Raw genomic sequence first — 16,591 nt, 5'->3', positions numbered from 1 at the left:
TTTTATGTGGGGACGCTGGTGCCCATAAGTGGAAAGGCAGGAAGGCTGCCAGCCTCCCAAGGCCATGACTCATCACTCACCCACACCCCTCCCACTTCAGAGGGCAGGCAGTCGGCTGGGTGACAGCATTCAGAAGAAGCAAGAGAGTGTCACTTAGGGAAATGCAGTGCTGCAGGGCACATTGTAGTGCTGCTGGGGACATGGACTGCTGAATCTGCAGCAGGAAGATCCGGAGAGGGTCCTGGAACACTGAGGTCTTCAAGGAAGCAGGGACACAGAAGGAAGTCCCACAGCCCAGGAGGACAGAACCAAGGGACCGTCTCTGTGGGCCAGTGACTGACAGACTGGAATTTTAGTATACGAAGGGGCTGAGCTTCTCGTGGCAAGCAGCAGAGGGCACCCTAAGCTCAGCTCAGAAGCTGCAAGTCAGAATTCATGAGCATAGACTGCTCCCCTAACCTTGCAAGCCCAGCAGACTCCAAGGGACAGATTGAATCTAGTTCTATGCTGTACTTTTAACATCACAGCAGTCACCCAGCCCCTCCTCATCCTTATTTATGTACCAACCCTCATTTTTTTTTTTTTTTTTTTTTTTTTTTTGGTTTTTCTCCGGTACCGGGAACCGAACTCACGACCTTGCGCTTGCCAGGCAGGCGCTTTTGCCGCTGAGCTAAATCCCCAGCCCTACCCTCATTTTTCTAAGACAAGCCACAAAGCCAGGATGTCTCACTACATTTCAGTTAGCCTCACTGTACCTGGCTCCAGCACTGTACTATATCCTACCTACAAGGGCCATTCCAGGAGTGTGTGAGTGTGTGACTTAGTGCCTGGCACAAACAGGCCCCTTGGGGCTTGGCTGATGGAAAAGTGGTGGCTGCAGCTCTATTACCATGACCTTCCCCCAATGCCAGAGCCGCTCTCTTCAAACTGGATCAAGCTTCTGGATCCTAGCCCGCTTGGAAACTAGCAGATCAGCCCATAGAGAAATGCCCAGCAAATGGGAAGAACGAGCCTCCAGCCCTGAGAAAGTAGACTGGGTCCCCACCAGACACTGGCCAAAGGGGCTGGACTCCAGGGAGAAACAAGGGGTGAGCAGGAGAAGGGCAAAGGGGGAACTGGCAGGGTCAGTTCCACAGGACTTCCCGGGCCTGTGGACAGATACATTCTCAAGGCTGGTGGTCCTGCTTTGCCCCACACTCTAGGACCCTGGCGGCAGTGCCGCTGGAAGCCCAGTGCTGGTGGGGAAGGTCGGGCTGAAACAACACCTAAGTAAACAGCAACAGAACTGCAGCACAGCCACATCCGTATAACCGTGTTTCGGAGAGAGGCCCAGGACAGACAGCCCAGGAGGAGACAGCGCTGCCAGCGAGGGAGGGATGAGAAGAGGCAGCGACAAAGGAAGACGCAGCAATGACTCAGCAGAGCACTTGAAAGCCCTGCCCCGCCTTTCCGACCCGGCAGGCAGAGGCTCCCAGACAGCACCCCAGCAGCAACTCAGGGGACCCACCATGCTAGGAAGGCGGGAGCCTTGCATGTGAGGCAAGAGTGCGGGAGTGGGGCTGTGTGTCCCCGTGTCCTCATGAGTGTGAGTCTCTACGGGCGTGTGGGACCCAGTGCTGCGTGTGCACGTCCCTGTGTGTCTTCCCCCGGTGCACGGACCTCTGAGGAGGCAGGCGTGCCCCTGTACTAGGACACAGGGTGCTGGGAGGGAAGGCAGGGGGTGGCAGGGCAGCACTCCCTCCGGGAGCATCCCACCCCCGCCCCAGGTGAGAAACAGCAGCTGGAAGGGACACCGCTGTCCCTTCAATATCAAATCACTAACATCACCTGGCCACAACCCCCAGAAATGAAGGGGGTCCACACTGCCCCATCTTCATCGCTGGCAGCTGCCCCTCTCTTTCCCGTTGACAATGCCAGCTCAGCTATTTCACTTCTCTGAGCCTCAATTTCCTTTAAAGGTGAGGAGGAAAAGACCTGTCTGGCGGCATTTTTTTGAGAATTAAAGGAAATGAGGCACCTAAAGGGCCTCACAGGGGCTACCCGGTACCACGTGGCACCACGTTCAAAGCTCATTCATCAGGCCCTCTGCTGCTCACAATGACCCTGAGGAAGGCACTGTGACCACCACCTCCACAGAGGAGGAGGAGGGAGGCTCAGCACGGTGGGCTCCGAGGCAGAGGGCGCCTCCTTCCTAAATGCTCTTCCCTAGGCTGGCTGGCTCCTCCAGCTGCCACACAGCAACAGGTACAGCCCGGCCATGACCCGTCCACGGCCTCCCTCAGAAGCAGCACGGTTATGGGCCGAGTGTCTGTGTCCCCTACCCCCATTCACACACTGAAGCTCTCACTCCCGAATTGATGGTATTTAGTAGGGGGTCTTTGAGGAGGAGTTAGGTGTAGAACAGGTCACGCTAAGAAGACCCTCGTGATGGGATTAATATCCCTCTAAACACAGAGACTGAACTTTTTTCTCTCCAAGTGCAATCACTCAGGCAAGGCTACTGAGGAGAGCGAGACGCCAGCTGTCTGCATTCCAGGAAGAAAGCCCGCACCAGACTTTGACCATGCTACCCCAACCTTGGATTTCCAGGGTCCAGCACCGTGTGAGATAACTGTCTGTTATTCACCAGCTCGGCATGGTGGAGTATACCTGCAGTCCCAGCTACTTGGGAGCCTGAGGCAGGAGGATCACCTGAGCCCACAAGTCTGGGCCAGTCAGGGTTGTTCATATCTCAGTTGACGGTATTTTGTTAGGGCAGCCAGAGCTACAGCACACACCAGGGAGCCAGAGACACAGCTCCACAAGGTCACTGGGCAATCTTCTTGGGTCTAGGAACTACAGTTTGATCCTAAAGAAATCAGTAGACCCTTGACAGGGATGAGGTGGGGACCTAAATGGAGGTGCCAGCTGCTAAGGGTGGGCCTTGGCATTGTTTAAAGCATGGGCTGAGTCTGGCATGTTCTGGCCCTGGAAGGGCCAGCCCCCATTCCCATGCCTCCAAAGCAAGCCCTGCACCTACAGAGAGCTGCCTGAGCTTTGACTGTGGAATGGCTCAGCAGTATCCAGGGGTTTAGCAGGCAGGAAGAACAAGGGTCCCCAGCATGGCATAAGTGTAGCCACGCATAAAGCCAAGGGTCCTGCCTGTCTGTCCTCCCTCTCATCTGTTCTCTGGCTCCCTGGCACTTGGCTGACTGATGTGCACACAGAACAAACCTCTATTCCCTGATCCTAGAGAGCCACCCAGGGTTAATTCTATCCCAGGTTATCTATGCCCTGAGTGACACAAGGCAATCTGTCACCACAAATGCTCCAAAAGGGACACGAACCTGCTACTGCTAGGCAGAGGGTAGGCAGGGGCCTGGGAGGCACAATGCCAGTTTCTAGCAGTAACAAAGGTGGTGGCAGCTAATGTTTGCTGAGTACTTTCTAGGTGCCAGGCCCTGTGGGGAGACATCATTATCCAAAACATACCATCTTCCACAGAGCTGTCGTATGTGACAGGTTCCAGGTCCACCACTTCTGGAAAAGGAGGGCTGGGGGTGTTAAGCAGTGTGCCCATGCTCCTGGAAAGAATCAGAACCTCGGCACACAGAAGCCAAGAATACAACCTCTGTTTGCAAATATATACAAAGGGTGAAGAAAAAGCCCTAGACCTTCACATGGGGACTTGTCTTGACCTTCTGGCCTTTAAGATCTCCCAAGCCTTCCTATGCCACTGCCTTCTTTTGGAGTCAGGGTCTTGCTATGTATTTTGGGCTGGCTTTGAAGTCACTATGCAGCCCAGACTGGCCTCAAACTTGTGGCAATCCTCCTGCCCTGCCGAGTGCTGGAGTACAGCAGAGTGCTACCGTACCCGGCTTCCTTTGGCTTCTTACCAGAGACCTGAGAGGCAGAGCTCATGGCTTCGTCCCCTGATCTGACTTTTTTCTTTGCAGGTTCTGCGCTGGAGACTGACCACAGGGCCTCATGGATTCCACCTCTCCCCAGCTCCAGGTCTTCTGCTTTGTGGCTATTTTGCAGTCTGGGCCCACCCCATCCTGAAGGTGAGCAAGTGGGTTTGGCTTCTCCAACTCTTTTTTTTTTTTTTTTAGAGCTAGAAATCAAACCCAGGGCTTTCCACATGCTAGGCAAACACTCTACCACTGAGCTGCACTACCAGCCCCCAGCTTTTTAAAATCACCACTGAAAAGGCCTTTGTTCTCCCTTGCCTGAGCACCAGCACCTCTCAGTCTCAGCCTGCACCAGCAACGTTCCCCCAGGCCTTCCTACAGCATCTGTTCAGGGCACTGCTCCCATTCCTCCTTCCCGTGGGGCTCTAGTGCATGGTGTGGTGCTCAGACCAGGCGGACAGACAACTCACTCCACGGGGGGAACTACCTAGCAGTGGGGATCTGGTTACCTAACTGTGAAGTCAGTTCAGCTAAACAAATGAGCACCCCCCCCCACACCCCACTAGCCCATAGCACCTGGGCCTGGAAAGAAACTGTGTCTGTAAGGGTCTCTGATCTGAGGCTGAGGAGGGCGTCCTCCAGGGCAGTACCTGCTGTTCACAGCTCTCGGCTGTGCCAGGGCTAGGATGCTGGCCAACTAGAGCAGCTGCTGACCACTCTTCAGTACTTGTAATGCTGCAAGCCACTTGTAATGCCACCCGGTCATTTCCAGAAAGGGTACAGTAGCCGGGGATATAGCTCAGTGGCACAAGCGCCTGCCAAAAAGGGTATAATCTCGGAGTAAGGGCACTTGGCTGAAAAGGGTGCCAAGGTTACAGAAGCCACACTGGGGGTCAGGTGCTGGGGCTGCTGCTCCGCACAGGTCTCACTCATCCCTGGCTCTCCACGATGCCCTGGACTTACCTACCTGAGCTGGAGGGAATAGCCACTTCCCAGCAGGCTCAGCACTGCTCTTGGGGACACCTAATGCCCAGGCTGGCAGAGGCACCTTCCTTCTCTACCAAACTGCCAGGAAAGCTAGAAATGGCTCCCCCTACCCTCAACATGATCCCCACAGAAGCAGGGGATGGGGCTCCTCCAGCCCGGCCCTGCATAGGTAAGGCACCAAGCTGAAAGGGGTACATCCTCTCCCTTGCGACTCCACTGACTTGCAGGTGGAGTATGGGATAAGAGCAAGGACAGCTCTGTTGCTTCGTGAGAGGGGAAGGGAACCAGAATGTTACACACCGGGGTGCACACAGGTGGATGAGGACACCTAGCTTCATAGCTTGGCTTGATTATTTAGTGGCTGTGTGACCATGGGCAGGGTGGATTCAACCTCTCTGAGCCACAGTTTCCTCACTTGTAAAAGGGGGAAGGCCTCTGACCCACGGAGCCTCATGAGAACTTAAGACGTGAGCTTCCTTTTCCTCTTGGGAACTGGCTACTCAGTCTCATTTACCAAACTGAGAGCTGCACATAGAGGAAAATGTAGATATACCCAAACCTCAAGCCTTCCCCCACTGCTAATTCTGCTAGGAAGCTCCCTGCAGGTCCACTCTCTGCCCCATGTGTGGCGTCTGTGACAGTACTATTTCCAGGCTGATGACACGGAGGGCACCCATGCGAGAAGGCCACTACCTCCTGCTTTCACACTGTTCTTCACAGGTCAGGAATCCTTCCAGTCCCACAGCAACACAGCAGAGGGATCACAGGTTGAGTCACTCAGACAGCATGGATACTTAGGGACAAAAGTGTCCCCAAATCAATAGCACAGGTAAGCAGCGGGTAAAGCTTAAGCCTGGGTTGAAGGATTGCCTTCCTCACACAATTTCTACTGCGTCAAGGACTGAACACCTGCTGGGCATCCCAGAAGGATACTGAGCCCCAGGTCTGAGGGTGAAATTGATTAGCAACGTCTGCCCCGTCCTGGCTGGGGATGGAGGCATGAGTGCAAGCATCCCAGCCTTGTCCCATCGGGCCTCCTCCTTTAACTGGCATGGATGGATGGCCAGCTCTGAGCAAAGCAGTGCAATTCAGGATCACAACCTGTCAGAGGTCGCTAGGCCTTCTCATCCTTTTGCAGATGACCCCTGCTCAATAAGAAATGTCCCTTCAGAGCTAAGTGCTAGAAAGGATTCAGATAAAGGCTCCTGCCCCACAGTATCAACGGCCTTTGAATACTTCTTGCTCAGTCATCCCAAGACCCCCGCAGCCCAGAATCAGGCTTGTAGGGACAGATGCAGAAGTGAGGGCCTGGCTACCAACTCCCAGGCAATCTCTTTTCCCTCAGTTCCCTAAGACAGCTGATTCCAAGGATCTGAACACTTCTCTCCAGGGATCCTAAATGGCAGTAGGACATATCAGGAGCAGACTCAGAAGCTGATCAAGGGCTAAGGGGAAAAAGGATTCATAAATTTACTTCCCAGGATGTCAGCGCTCTCATAAAGGAACAGCTACCAGAAGAGAAAAAGCAGAAGTCCCAGGAGACAAGGATGAGCCCCACAGGAACCCAACATCCAGTTAGACTGGACTCTCTGAGAAGGTTACAGGTTCTGTTCTCTTCCAGTGGCCCTGGTCCAGGGGTGAGAACCACAGGCAGGGCCCAGTGTTACTCCACCTCTACACACGATCTAGATTAAGATCTGATCCCCATCTCTGCCAGGTTCTGACCACTGGACAAGCAGAGCCCCTGACCTGGATGCTGTCTTCCTTGAGGAGGGGCTAAGGGCCTCTTCTGCCTTCAGTGGGATCAGCAATGGCTAAGCAGCTGACACAGAGGGTAGGATTGCTACCATGTGTGGCTCTTTCCAGAAATCATGCCCTCCCTGTCAAAGACCCAGGAACGCAGGGACATGAGGCTTTATTTCCATCCTGCTTTAAGAATGAGGAACAGATGCAGAGGGGAGAACCCCTGAGCTTCAGGTTGCCCAAGGGGGCCAGTTCTCAGGACACTGAGATGAGACCTGAGTCTGCCTTGTTCCAGGGCTGAAGGGTAGCGTGGAGGAATCAGCTCCGTTCTCCTGGACCTCCAGAACCAGGCCCACATGAGAAATGCAGCTACACCCCTCACTCATGGCCAGCCCAGCACGCGGGGTACCACCTTGCAGAGATTTATGTCCCTCATTCCAGAGAGGGGTGCGAAGGACATGCTGAGAGCAGCCCGCCACCATCGCTGCAGAGTAAGAGAAGGTAAGGAAAGCCCATGGGTTGGGCAAGCCATCACGGGTGGTGCCTCAGTACTTGGCACAGAAGAAAGAGGAGAGAACGGTTCCCAGGGGCAGCTACAGTCAGGGCCATGCCCTCTCTGGCTCCTGTCCCCATACAAGGCCCCGGAGGCTGCAGTTCAGCTCTCACTGACACGGCATGTTCACGCTGGACACTGGTCCCCCGTGTGCAGGCCTCAGCCGCCCTTACTAGATGCTGTCCAGCTGGAAAGGTACCTGCCTAGCAATACACTGGGCCCTTCCAGGAAGGGTCAGAGGTGGTAAGGATGCAGGCCAACCCCTGCTTATTGATGACATGTAAGAAGAGAATGACTGCAAGTGACTGCCAGAGACGGGGCCAGGGGAGGAAGGAGAAGCTTCCAGACTGAAGACATCAAGTTCTTCAGCCACTCTAACATGTTAGACACAAACCATGGAAACATCCCTTTCTTCCTGTTTAAATCCTTAAATCTAGTGGGGTTTTTTTGTTGTTTTTTTTTTCTGGTACCAGAAATCAAACTCAGGACCTTGCACTTGCTGTACAGGTGCTTGTGCCACTGAGCTATATCCTTGGCCCCATCTAGTGTGAACAGTTTCTTAGTGAAGAGAGTTAACCCTGGACCTTGCACATGTTAAGAGAGTGCTCTGCCACTAAGCCAAAGCAAGCTTTTTAATGAAAGAACGCCTGGGAGGAAGTAGGCAGATTCGAGACAGACAAAATGCTGTATCTTTACTCACTGGTCTACTCAGGCGGGGACCTGGAGCTGGATGAATATGAGGGGAATAGCTCAATGGAAAGGATGGGAGGAAAAAAAGAGGTGGGCCAAGTCAGGGATGACGACAAAGCTGTCTGGCAGGCATGTGGCATTAGGCGTCATCCCTGCAACTTTACTCCAATGCCTTGCATATAGGACTGGACTGTACCCTGCCAGTGTCACAGATCCCCAAGGGCAACACATTGCTGTGTTGGACTAAGCCACTTGCTGGGGACCCTACAGGGGTCTGAGGGTAAGGGTGCACTATATCCCCAGCCTCACTTACCTCTCCCTTCTTCACTGTCATGGACTGCCGGCGGGGTGTGATCTCCTCGTTGATGCTGGACAGGAAGTTCTGTGAGATGCGGAGGGCGTCCTGCAGCAGGGGATGGTCAGGGTGGCTGGAGGGAGTGTGCTTGAGCAAGTCCTGCACCAGGTGGAAAAACTCGAGTTAGACAGCCAGACTCTGGTCCCCGCCCTACACACACAGTGTAACTCAGAGCTACGGGCTCTCTGAGCATCACCACCACCGACCTCCAAAGCTCTGAACATTGAGAACAGTACCTGTGTGATAACCATTCCAGAAGCAAATGGCCCCAATGGCTCACTAACAAATCCATGCATGTGCACACAGTTAAGCTAGGCTCCCGCTACAAGAGTCCAGGCCAGGGCTTCTGGACCTCGATGCTGCTGACATTCTGGGCAGGATAACTGATTCTCTGTAATGGTGGAGTAGGGTGCAGGAGCTGGCTGGTGCACTGTACGATATTTAGTGCCATCGTTAGCCTCTACTAGATGACAGTAGCAGGAGATATTGCTGCCCATCTCCTTAGAGGCAGAAATGGTTGCCCAGAACCACGGGCCTGGATGAGGCCAGGAGAAAGCTCCTGGCCTTCCTGGCCCCACCTCTTTTATTGAGAGTCTGGGCGTTTTCTGAATCCAGATGGTAAACCTTCTCTACTAGTATGCAAGTCATTTCTGTTTGAGGTCAGCACCTCCCTGCTTCAGAGAAAAAAGCTCCATGACATGATATTAGATGGAAAGAAGCGAACCATGTGCAGTGTGACATGTGTTATTTAAAAAGCTCATATACACCAGCTGATGCGCACAGAATCCTCATGGTGAAATCCCTTATGGGGAGGGGGCAGGAAAAGAAATGGAAACATCACACACTTCTGTGAACTGGCTCTAAATTTAAAAAAATACGTAAATATATATAGTATTAATAGGATCTCCCAGGCAGTAGTACTTGGGTTGTTTTTGTTTTCCGGTTTGTTTCTGTTTTGCAAAGACCCATTTGGTGATGACTCCCCACGAGGTGGGATCCCCCAGGGCACTTTCCCTGGGTCAGAGGCAGTGGTCTGAGCCAGACGCACACCAGCCATGAGTTCTTACCCTGTGTTCCTCGGAGCCTCAGCCTAATGCACTTCACTGGCACGAAGCTTCCCACGTGCAAGATCCTGCCTGTGTGAGACAGGATGCTCACTGCCTGTTGTAGCAGGAACACCTGCAGAGCCTCATTCCATCCTGCAAGCACCCCACACTATGAGGCCTCTTCTCTCTCTGCACCCTCACTGAAGGTGTGTGGCATAGAAAGTGCTCAGGTGATGGGTGGGCAAAAGATCAGTGTCTGTCCCGGGACAAGAAATGCCAAGGGCCCCAGGGAGAAGGCCCCGCTGCCTGACTGGGACTGAGGATAGGGCAAGCGCCCTGTCCACCTTGGGAGGCAGCTGCTGTGCCCTGGAATGTGACTCACGTGGAGGACCAGCGTGCTTCTCGTCACCCGGTCCACAGGCTTGTAGAGCAGGGCTGTGGAGAGACAGGCGCAGTGAGAGATGGCTGCTCTGGGAGAAAGCAGAACATGTGCCAGCCAGCTGGCGCTGTAACAGAGAGGGGACGGGCAGCCTCACCCTCCAGAGGCCCTACCACCCCTCTGCACAGAGAGGAAGACAAATCCAGAGCATCCACCTGCCACGCTCTGAGCTTTAAGTCCAAGGCATTAAAATCTGTGCAGAGCTGCTGGTCAGGCCTGAGCCTGCGCATCTTACTCTGTGACCACCAAAAAAAAGGCTCAGTGTTGATGCTCCTGCCAGCTGGGGCTGAGGAAGACCTGCTGCCAAGGGTCTGATCCTGGCTGGAGATTATCTCCAGCCTGGGAGGGAGCCTAGGAGCAGACCAGCACACTGCTCTCAGTGCTCATCCCCATCCATCCCTGGATGTTTCACAACCTGATTCTGAGACGGGCAGGAGCCAACTCAGATGCTGCTACTGCTGTCGGTCCGACAGGTGCTCTGGGATGGGAATCAGCAGAGGCATACCCAGGCTCCAGCCGCATAGGAGCCACGGCCAGCCTTGGCCACTTGTGCTTCTGACAATGATGAGCACAATCCACTGCGGGACTAGACACTTATGTGTGTTCTGACACACGTCAGGTACATTCTTGCACATGACTCCCATGCCAGCTCATTCATTGCTAGCTTCATTTTATAGACAGGGAAACTGAGTCTTAGGGTAAGGTTGGGCGTACATATCTACTGTGAGTGAGCACCACTATTCACACTATCCTAACAATCCAAGGTAAGAAGACTTTTTCCTGACACTGTTTTTAGATCAGTGTGTGGAGGCTAAATTCAATTCCTGCCCAGCTACTTAGAACTTGTGTTCTTTATTCACTTTATGTTCCATATCCACCTACTCATCTGCTACAGTTCGAATGCGTCCCTCAGTTGTAAATTTAACCTCCAACATTACATGTTACTGTGACCTTTGGGACATGACTAGGTAAGGAGGGCTCCACCTTATACATGATTCACGGACTGATGGGTTATGGAGGGAGTTCTCACAGTGAGCTTTCCCTGGCACGCTTGTTCTGTCCACGTGTGATGGCCTGTGCTGCCCTGGGACTCTGCAGAGAGCCCCTACTTCTAAGAAGACGTTCACTGGATGCAGCTGTCTGATCTTCAAGTTTTCAACCTACAGAACTGAGAGCCAAGCCATTACTGTTTGTAAGTTACTTGGTCTATGGCATTCAGCTATAGCAACAGAAAACAAACTAGTATCTCATATAAGAGAGGGGAGAATATATAATCCTTCTTAGAGGACTACTGAGATGACACAATTTTTTTATATATAGGGAGGAGGGAGAGGGGAAGGGAGGGAGGACTGCTCAGGCTGGCCCCAAACTTGCAATCCTCCTGCCTCAGCCTTCTGAGTAGCTGGGATTACAGATGCAGACCAGTAAACCTGCCACGATGACATTTTTTCCCCTCTTCTCTTCAATTTGTTATACTGGGTTGTTATGATTTGGATTTGAAGTGTCCCCAAAACTCTAGTGCTAACGGCTCGGTTCCCAATGGATAGACCTTGGGGAAGTGACTGGATCATGAGGGCTCTAACTTCTTTTTTTCTTTTTTTGTCTTTTTGAGAAAGGGCCTCGATATGCAGCTCAGGCTGGCCTTGAGCTCACTTTGTAGCCCAGGCTGGTCTCGAACTCAGAACGATCCTCCTGCCTCAGCCTCCTAAGTGCTGGGATTACAGGTGTGCGCCACCATGCCCAGCTATAGGGCTCTAACTTCAAGTGGCTTAATCTGCTGGTGAGATCATAATGTGGTGGTGACAGGAACAGAAGGCAGGGCCCAGCTGCAGAGACAGGATGACAGACGCATTGTTTTAGGGGACTCTATCTGCTCACCAGCCCCTTCCTCTCTGGCCCTCTCCCTTGCTTTCTGCTTCCTGGCTGCCATGAGGTGAGCAGCCCTGCTCCGCCACCCCCTTGGGCTATGGTTCTGCCCCACCTCAGGCCCACAGCAAAGGAACCACCTCTGAAACTTCAACTCAAAACAAATCTTTCCTCCCTAAGCTGGTCTTCTCAGGAACTGAATCCAGGGCTTCAAAAATGCTAGACAAGCACTCTACCACTGAGTTACACCCCTAATCCTCTTTTATTTTTCATTTTGAGACAAAGTCTTATTAAGTTGCCTGGGCTGGCCTCAAACTTGTGGCCTTCCTGCCTCAGCCTCCTGAGTAGCTAGGGTTGCAGATGTGTGCAAGACGCCTGGCTCACAATCACATTTTAAGTGCGTGGCAGTGATCAGCTTGTGCACACTGGCTAACTTCTACGATTTTTCCTGCTTGCCAATACTGTCGGCAAAATGCTCCTGACCATGTTCTTCCCACCCTGCCACATCCAGAGCTACTCCTTCCCTATCAGCATTCTCACTGTATGAAGTGCTAAAGACTCGGTTTTATAATAGGAAAGATGCTGGGGGTAACTCAACTAGATGCCATATCTGCTTTTCTGGCAATATCTCTGCTGGCAGTGGTTACCCCTACAAAGGAACAAGGAGGGCTTTGCATAGAGAACTCACTCTCCAAAGAGTTCTTGGTCGTTGGATCCTTGGCATCCTTGTTGCTTCTGGCTCTCAGGTTCTGCAGACAGAAAAGCACGTGTTATCTGGGTGTGTGGTGCACGCCTGTAATCCCAGCACTCAGGAGGCTAAGGCAGGAGGACTGCTTCGAGTTCAAGGCCAGCCTGGGCTACAAAGTGAATGGAAGGCCAGCCTGAACTGCATAGAGAGACCCTGTCTCAACAAAACAAAAACCAAAACCAAAAAAAAGGGCATGTGTTCACAGAGGACAACTGAAGCAGCTTTGACATGGCAGAGTGGTCAGGGACTTTTAGCAGAAAGCTCACCCTTCTCTCCCCACAAAGAGCCCTCAGTGCAGCAGACCTCAGGGAGGCAGTCTGAGTTGCCAAAAGAATACAGAGGCTGGATAGAAACTGAGTGAAGCTGAGCATGAAAGATGCCTAGGATACATCAGGTCATTTAGGACAGGATTCCTCAACCTTAGCACTGTGGACATTTGAAGCTAGGAATTTCCTGCCCTACGTGGCTGCCCTCTGCACTTCAGGATGCTGAGCAAGCGTCCTTGGCCTCTACCTGTAGATGCAGTATCACCCTAGCTTCCTGTTGTGAAACTAAAAGTATCTCTAGGCTGCCAAAGTTGCCCCTGGTTAAGAAACTCTGACGTGAAGAATCCTGGGAATAGAAACTAACTGGGTTCCTGGAGCAGTTCAACAGCGCACAGGGGGCTGCTCATTCAGAACACTCACTTTTGACGACAACCAGGGCAGGCCCACCACCACCTAGACTGACGCTGGATTTTACTTCCACCCACGCTCGTGGTGGATATGTAAAAATACACTTGTTAAAAATGTGCAAATGTACTTGTGTGAAATAAGGTGCTAAGATTCCCAGGGCGAGGGGAGGGCTTGTTAGTGGATAGACTATGATTTGACACAACTGCATCAAAGCCATCACTGACTTAGTCCAAAGTACCAAGAGAAATGAGAATAAAGAATCCCTATGTGCCTGAAATAACCCCTATGAAGCAGCTTCAAGGTATCCTAGTACGAGGTTTCTGAACAAATGCATAACCAGCACAAAGACAGGCAGGGGTTCCGGGACTGCTCTCCCAATCTCATAGGCTGCAGAAAACTTTTTGGGACCAAATGATGGTGTCTTCCAGCTCACTGGGGTCAAAGCCCATTGTGCGTGTTGGTGCCTTTTCTGAGAGTTTAATATCCTTTGTGGCGAATGTTCCTTCCTACATTTGACTCAGCAATTCCCAAAAGGTGTGAGGGGGTGTGAGGCTGCAGAAACCAGGTGCTGAGCTCACGTGAGCCTGGGAGACGGCCCACACTCTGTGTGCCCTTGGATAGCACAAGGCACAAGCTCTGGGACATGCTGCCTCAAGGGGACTTCAGAGTTTGATTTAACCCAACATTTCCTAAACTTACTGGATTCTAGAAGCTCCTCCTTCCTGAGCTCCTCAGTGCTGGGGATCAAACTCAGAGACTCATGCGTTCTGGCCAAGTGCTATTATCTCCAGTTTGATGGGTGCTCACTTATCTACCTCTATTTATCATGAAGGGGATCAGTGACACCCGCTCCTCCAGAACCCACTGTGGGCAACTCTGCTCTAACTGGATACCACCTTGCACCCATCTCCCAGGACTGGTCCTAGGAGAAGATGGAGAACCCTTACTTTTCTCTGCCTTGTAACTGAGGGAGATACTCAAGCCCTATATCTAAGCACAGATCCCTTCCACCCCAGCACACAATCCCTTATACCACCACACAGCTGCTACTTCCTTTTCCTTGAGCTAAATTTTATTCTTTAGGCAGCTCCAATTTTTCTTTCTTTTTTTAAACTGTGGCAGAGAAACTGTTCTAATGGTCCAAGAAACATCAGGCTTCAGAGGGCCAGCTTCTGGCTGGCCTTGAGCCACTAGCCACCCCCTGCATCCCAGCCTTGATTTAAGCAGCTGATGGATCCATGTGACACTCCGCTCCCCAGGTGACATCCCACCATGGTTTCCCCCTCCCCTAACAGAAACCTGTCCAAGTGGACTTGAATTTGGCCACATAACTATAGTTTGTTCAAGGTTCAGGCCTTTGATTTGTTAAGGTTTCCTGGAATTCTGGGCCAACATTCTATCTGATAAGGGTATAATCTAATATACCCTTGCTAATCTAGTGAAAAAGAACAGAATGGACTGAATACTGGGGGTGGGGGTTGGTGAGGTGGGAAACATGGAGCTGGGGCATGCGGAATCCGGGGCACTAGGTGGGCGGCTGGGCACCCCATGAGCTCAGGAAGAAGAGCATGGCATGAGCTATTACTGTGGGCAAGAACCAGAGCCAGGAATCCTGATGCCTTTGGTCCTGTGATAAATGATAAAACGGTACAGAGTCTCCCAAACAAAGCCCAGGTGCGACATCAAGGTCCTTTTTTCTACCAGTAAGAGAGACTGGACCCACTCTATGTTTTCGTTTCTTCCCTTCTTTCCTTTTTAATACCTTTGTTTTTTAATTTAAAAAAATTTTTTAATGAATTAAGTTTATTGGTACATTTTAGGTATACATAATGATCGCATTTATCATAGAGAATTTGTACCTGTGCATGATATACCTTCTTTTTTTTTTCCCCGTTCCTCTACCTTCTCTTCACCCCCTCTCCACCTCTCTTTCTAATGCTGCCTTTCTTGCAGAGGTTTTTCCACCTAGATGCTTGTTTGGTGGGGGAAAGGCCAAGTCAGAAGTCAGGACTCTGCAGAGTGGGAGTCATCCAAAGGCAAGAGTGGTAACAGGCCCCAAGAGAAGCAAACACTCCCCAGTTGGTATCAGCCTGGCAGATATAGGATGGGGAAGGGTGAGAAGAAACTTTGGAGAAACAGAGACCCAGGGGTGCTGCCAGGCTCTGGTCCTGGCTTGGCCACCAGCCTCCTGGATGGCCTACTCCTCTCTGTATTTGAGGGTCCAGGTGCTAACACTCCATAGCTTGACACTTCAGTCCCCTTCAGGCTAAGTGCAAACAAGGAGACAGTGACCACCCCCACCATCTGAGTGAGACAGTTCTAACCAGCAGCTTTCTTCCCCAGGAGGGTGCAGTGTTGTAGCAGCACAAACCCTCAGTCCCTGGTATTACTACTCAGTGTTCCCAGCTCTCAAGGCCACTGGAAGGTTAGAAAGGGAACAGAGGACAACTCCCACCGTCTTCAGTGATAAGGTGCAGATCAGGCTCAGGACTCACTCCCATGATAAGACAGGGGTGCAGAATTATATGCAGCACTCAACGCAGATGGTGCAAGAGCATATGTTGGAATGCGGCTGCTACAGTTCAAAAGTGTCCTCTATCCCTCATTGTATGCGCACGGTATTTGAAGGTGGTGTCTTTGGGAGATGATTAGGATTAGATGAGGTCATGAGGGTGGGGCTCCGTGAGGGCACTACTAGCTTTGTACGAGGAGGAGAGGGACCTAGGCTGGCACACACGCACTGTCCTACAATGAGATGCATTTTGCTAAGCTATGATGCAGCCAGAATGCACTCTATGCACTAGGACTTTCCAGCCTCCAGAACTGTGAACATAAACCTACGGCAAAGTAAAACGCGCTGACGCACCAGCTGACCCCTGATATCAGGCCTTAGCCCTTGGGGAGGCAGGGCGTTCAGGGGGCTATTGCTTCTGTCTGGTCACAGCAGCACTGCAGGCTTGGGGCTTTGGGACAAACCCAGCAGCCTCTGGAATCAGAGCTAGGGATCGTGACCAGACCTTGATTTATGTGTTTTGTCTTCCTAAGTCACACTGTACCAACAACCAGCCTATAGCCTCCGCAGGAGGCGAAAAGCATGGGTGGGAGGTCAGCAGTGCTCCTGTCTGCATGGCGTCAGGACACCTGTTACCTCAGAGATCTCTGCAAACTGAGCGTTGGCCTGGCAGCACTTCTCTGCCATTTCCATGGCAACTCCATAGTTGTCCACAAAGGCCCGGTACACACCCAGCTGGCTGGCCTGCAGGGAAGAAGGAAAAGAGTGTGGGACAGATGTGGGGCAGGTGCAGGACAGGTGCTGTTGTTCCCCATCTTTCCGAGGCCTGAGCTCCTGTGCACAGCTCCAGAGGAACTCCAGGTACAGCAGACAGTACGCGGGCTGCAGGGACCTCAGCTCTTCCGTGCCACTCACTCCCACCTGCTTCCCTTCCCCACGCACTGAACATGCATCTCTCTCCCAAAATGACATGTTGAAGAGTGACTCAGACACAGGCAGGTAATGGCTCCCTTCCAGAGCTGCTTATTCCTCCCACCCCACTTGCTTAAAAGGTACTCGCTGAAGTTTGAGGTAGTAAGTTGGTAAGT

General features: G+C 52.1%; 1 protein-coding gene across 1 annotated transcript in view; it reads right to left on the bottom strand.

The window, feature by feature from the left end:
- The window catches only part of Bcr (breakpoint cluster region), a gene marked incomplete at its 5' end in the record, with an annotated part of 128,593 nt that overhangs the window by 34,128 nt on the left and 77,874 nt on the right, over positions 1-16,591 (bottom strand). Inside the window, 4 exon segments of the mRNA XM_005396371.2 lie at positions 8,177-8,317; positions 9,647-9,699; positions 12,258-12,318; positions 16,140-16,247. Coding sequence (XP_005396428.1) covers positions 8,177-8,317; positions 9,647-9,699; positions 12,258-12,318; positions 16,140-16,247 — 363 coding nt within the window.

The sequence above is a fragment of the Chinchilla lanigera genome, unplaced genomic scaffold (genome assembly GCF_000276665.1).
Source record: "Chinchilla lanigera isolate Chin_1 unplaced genomic scaffold, ChiLan1.0 scaffold00054, whole genome shotgun sequence".
NCBI lineage: Eukaryota > Metazoa > Chordata > Mammalia > Rodentia > Chinchillidae > Chinchilla > Chinchilla lanigera.
This window is presented reverse-complemented; position numbering and strand designations above follow the sequence as displayed.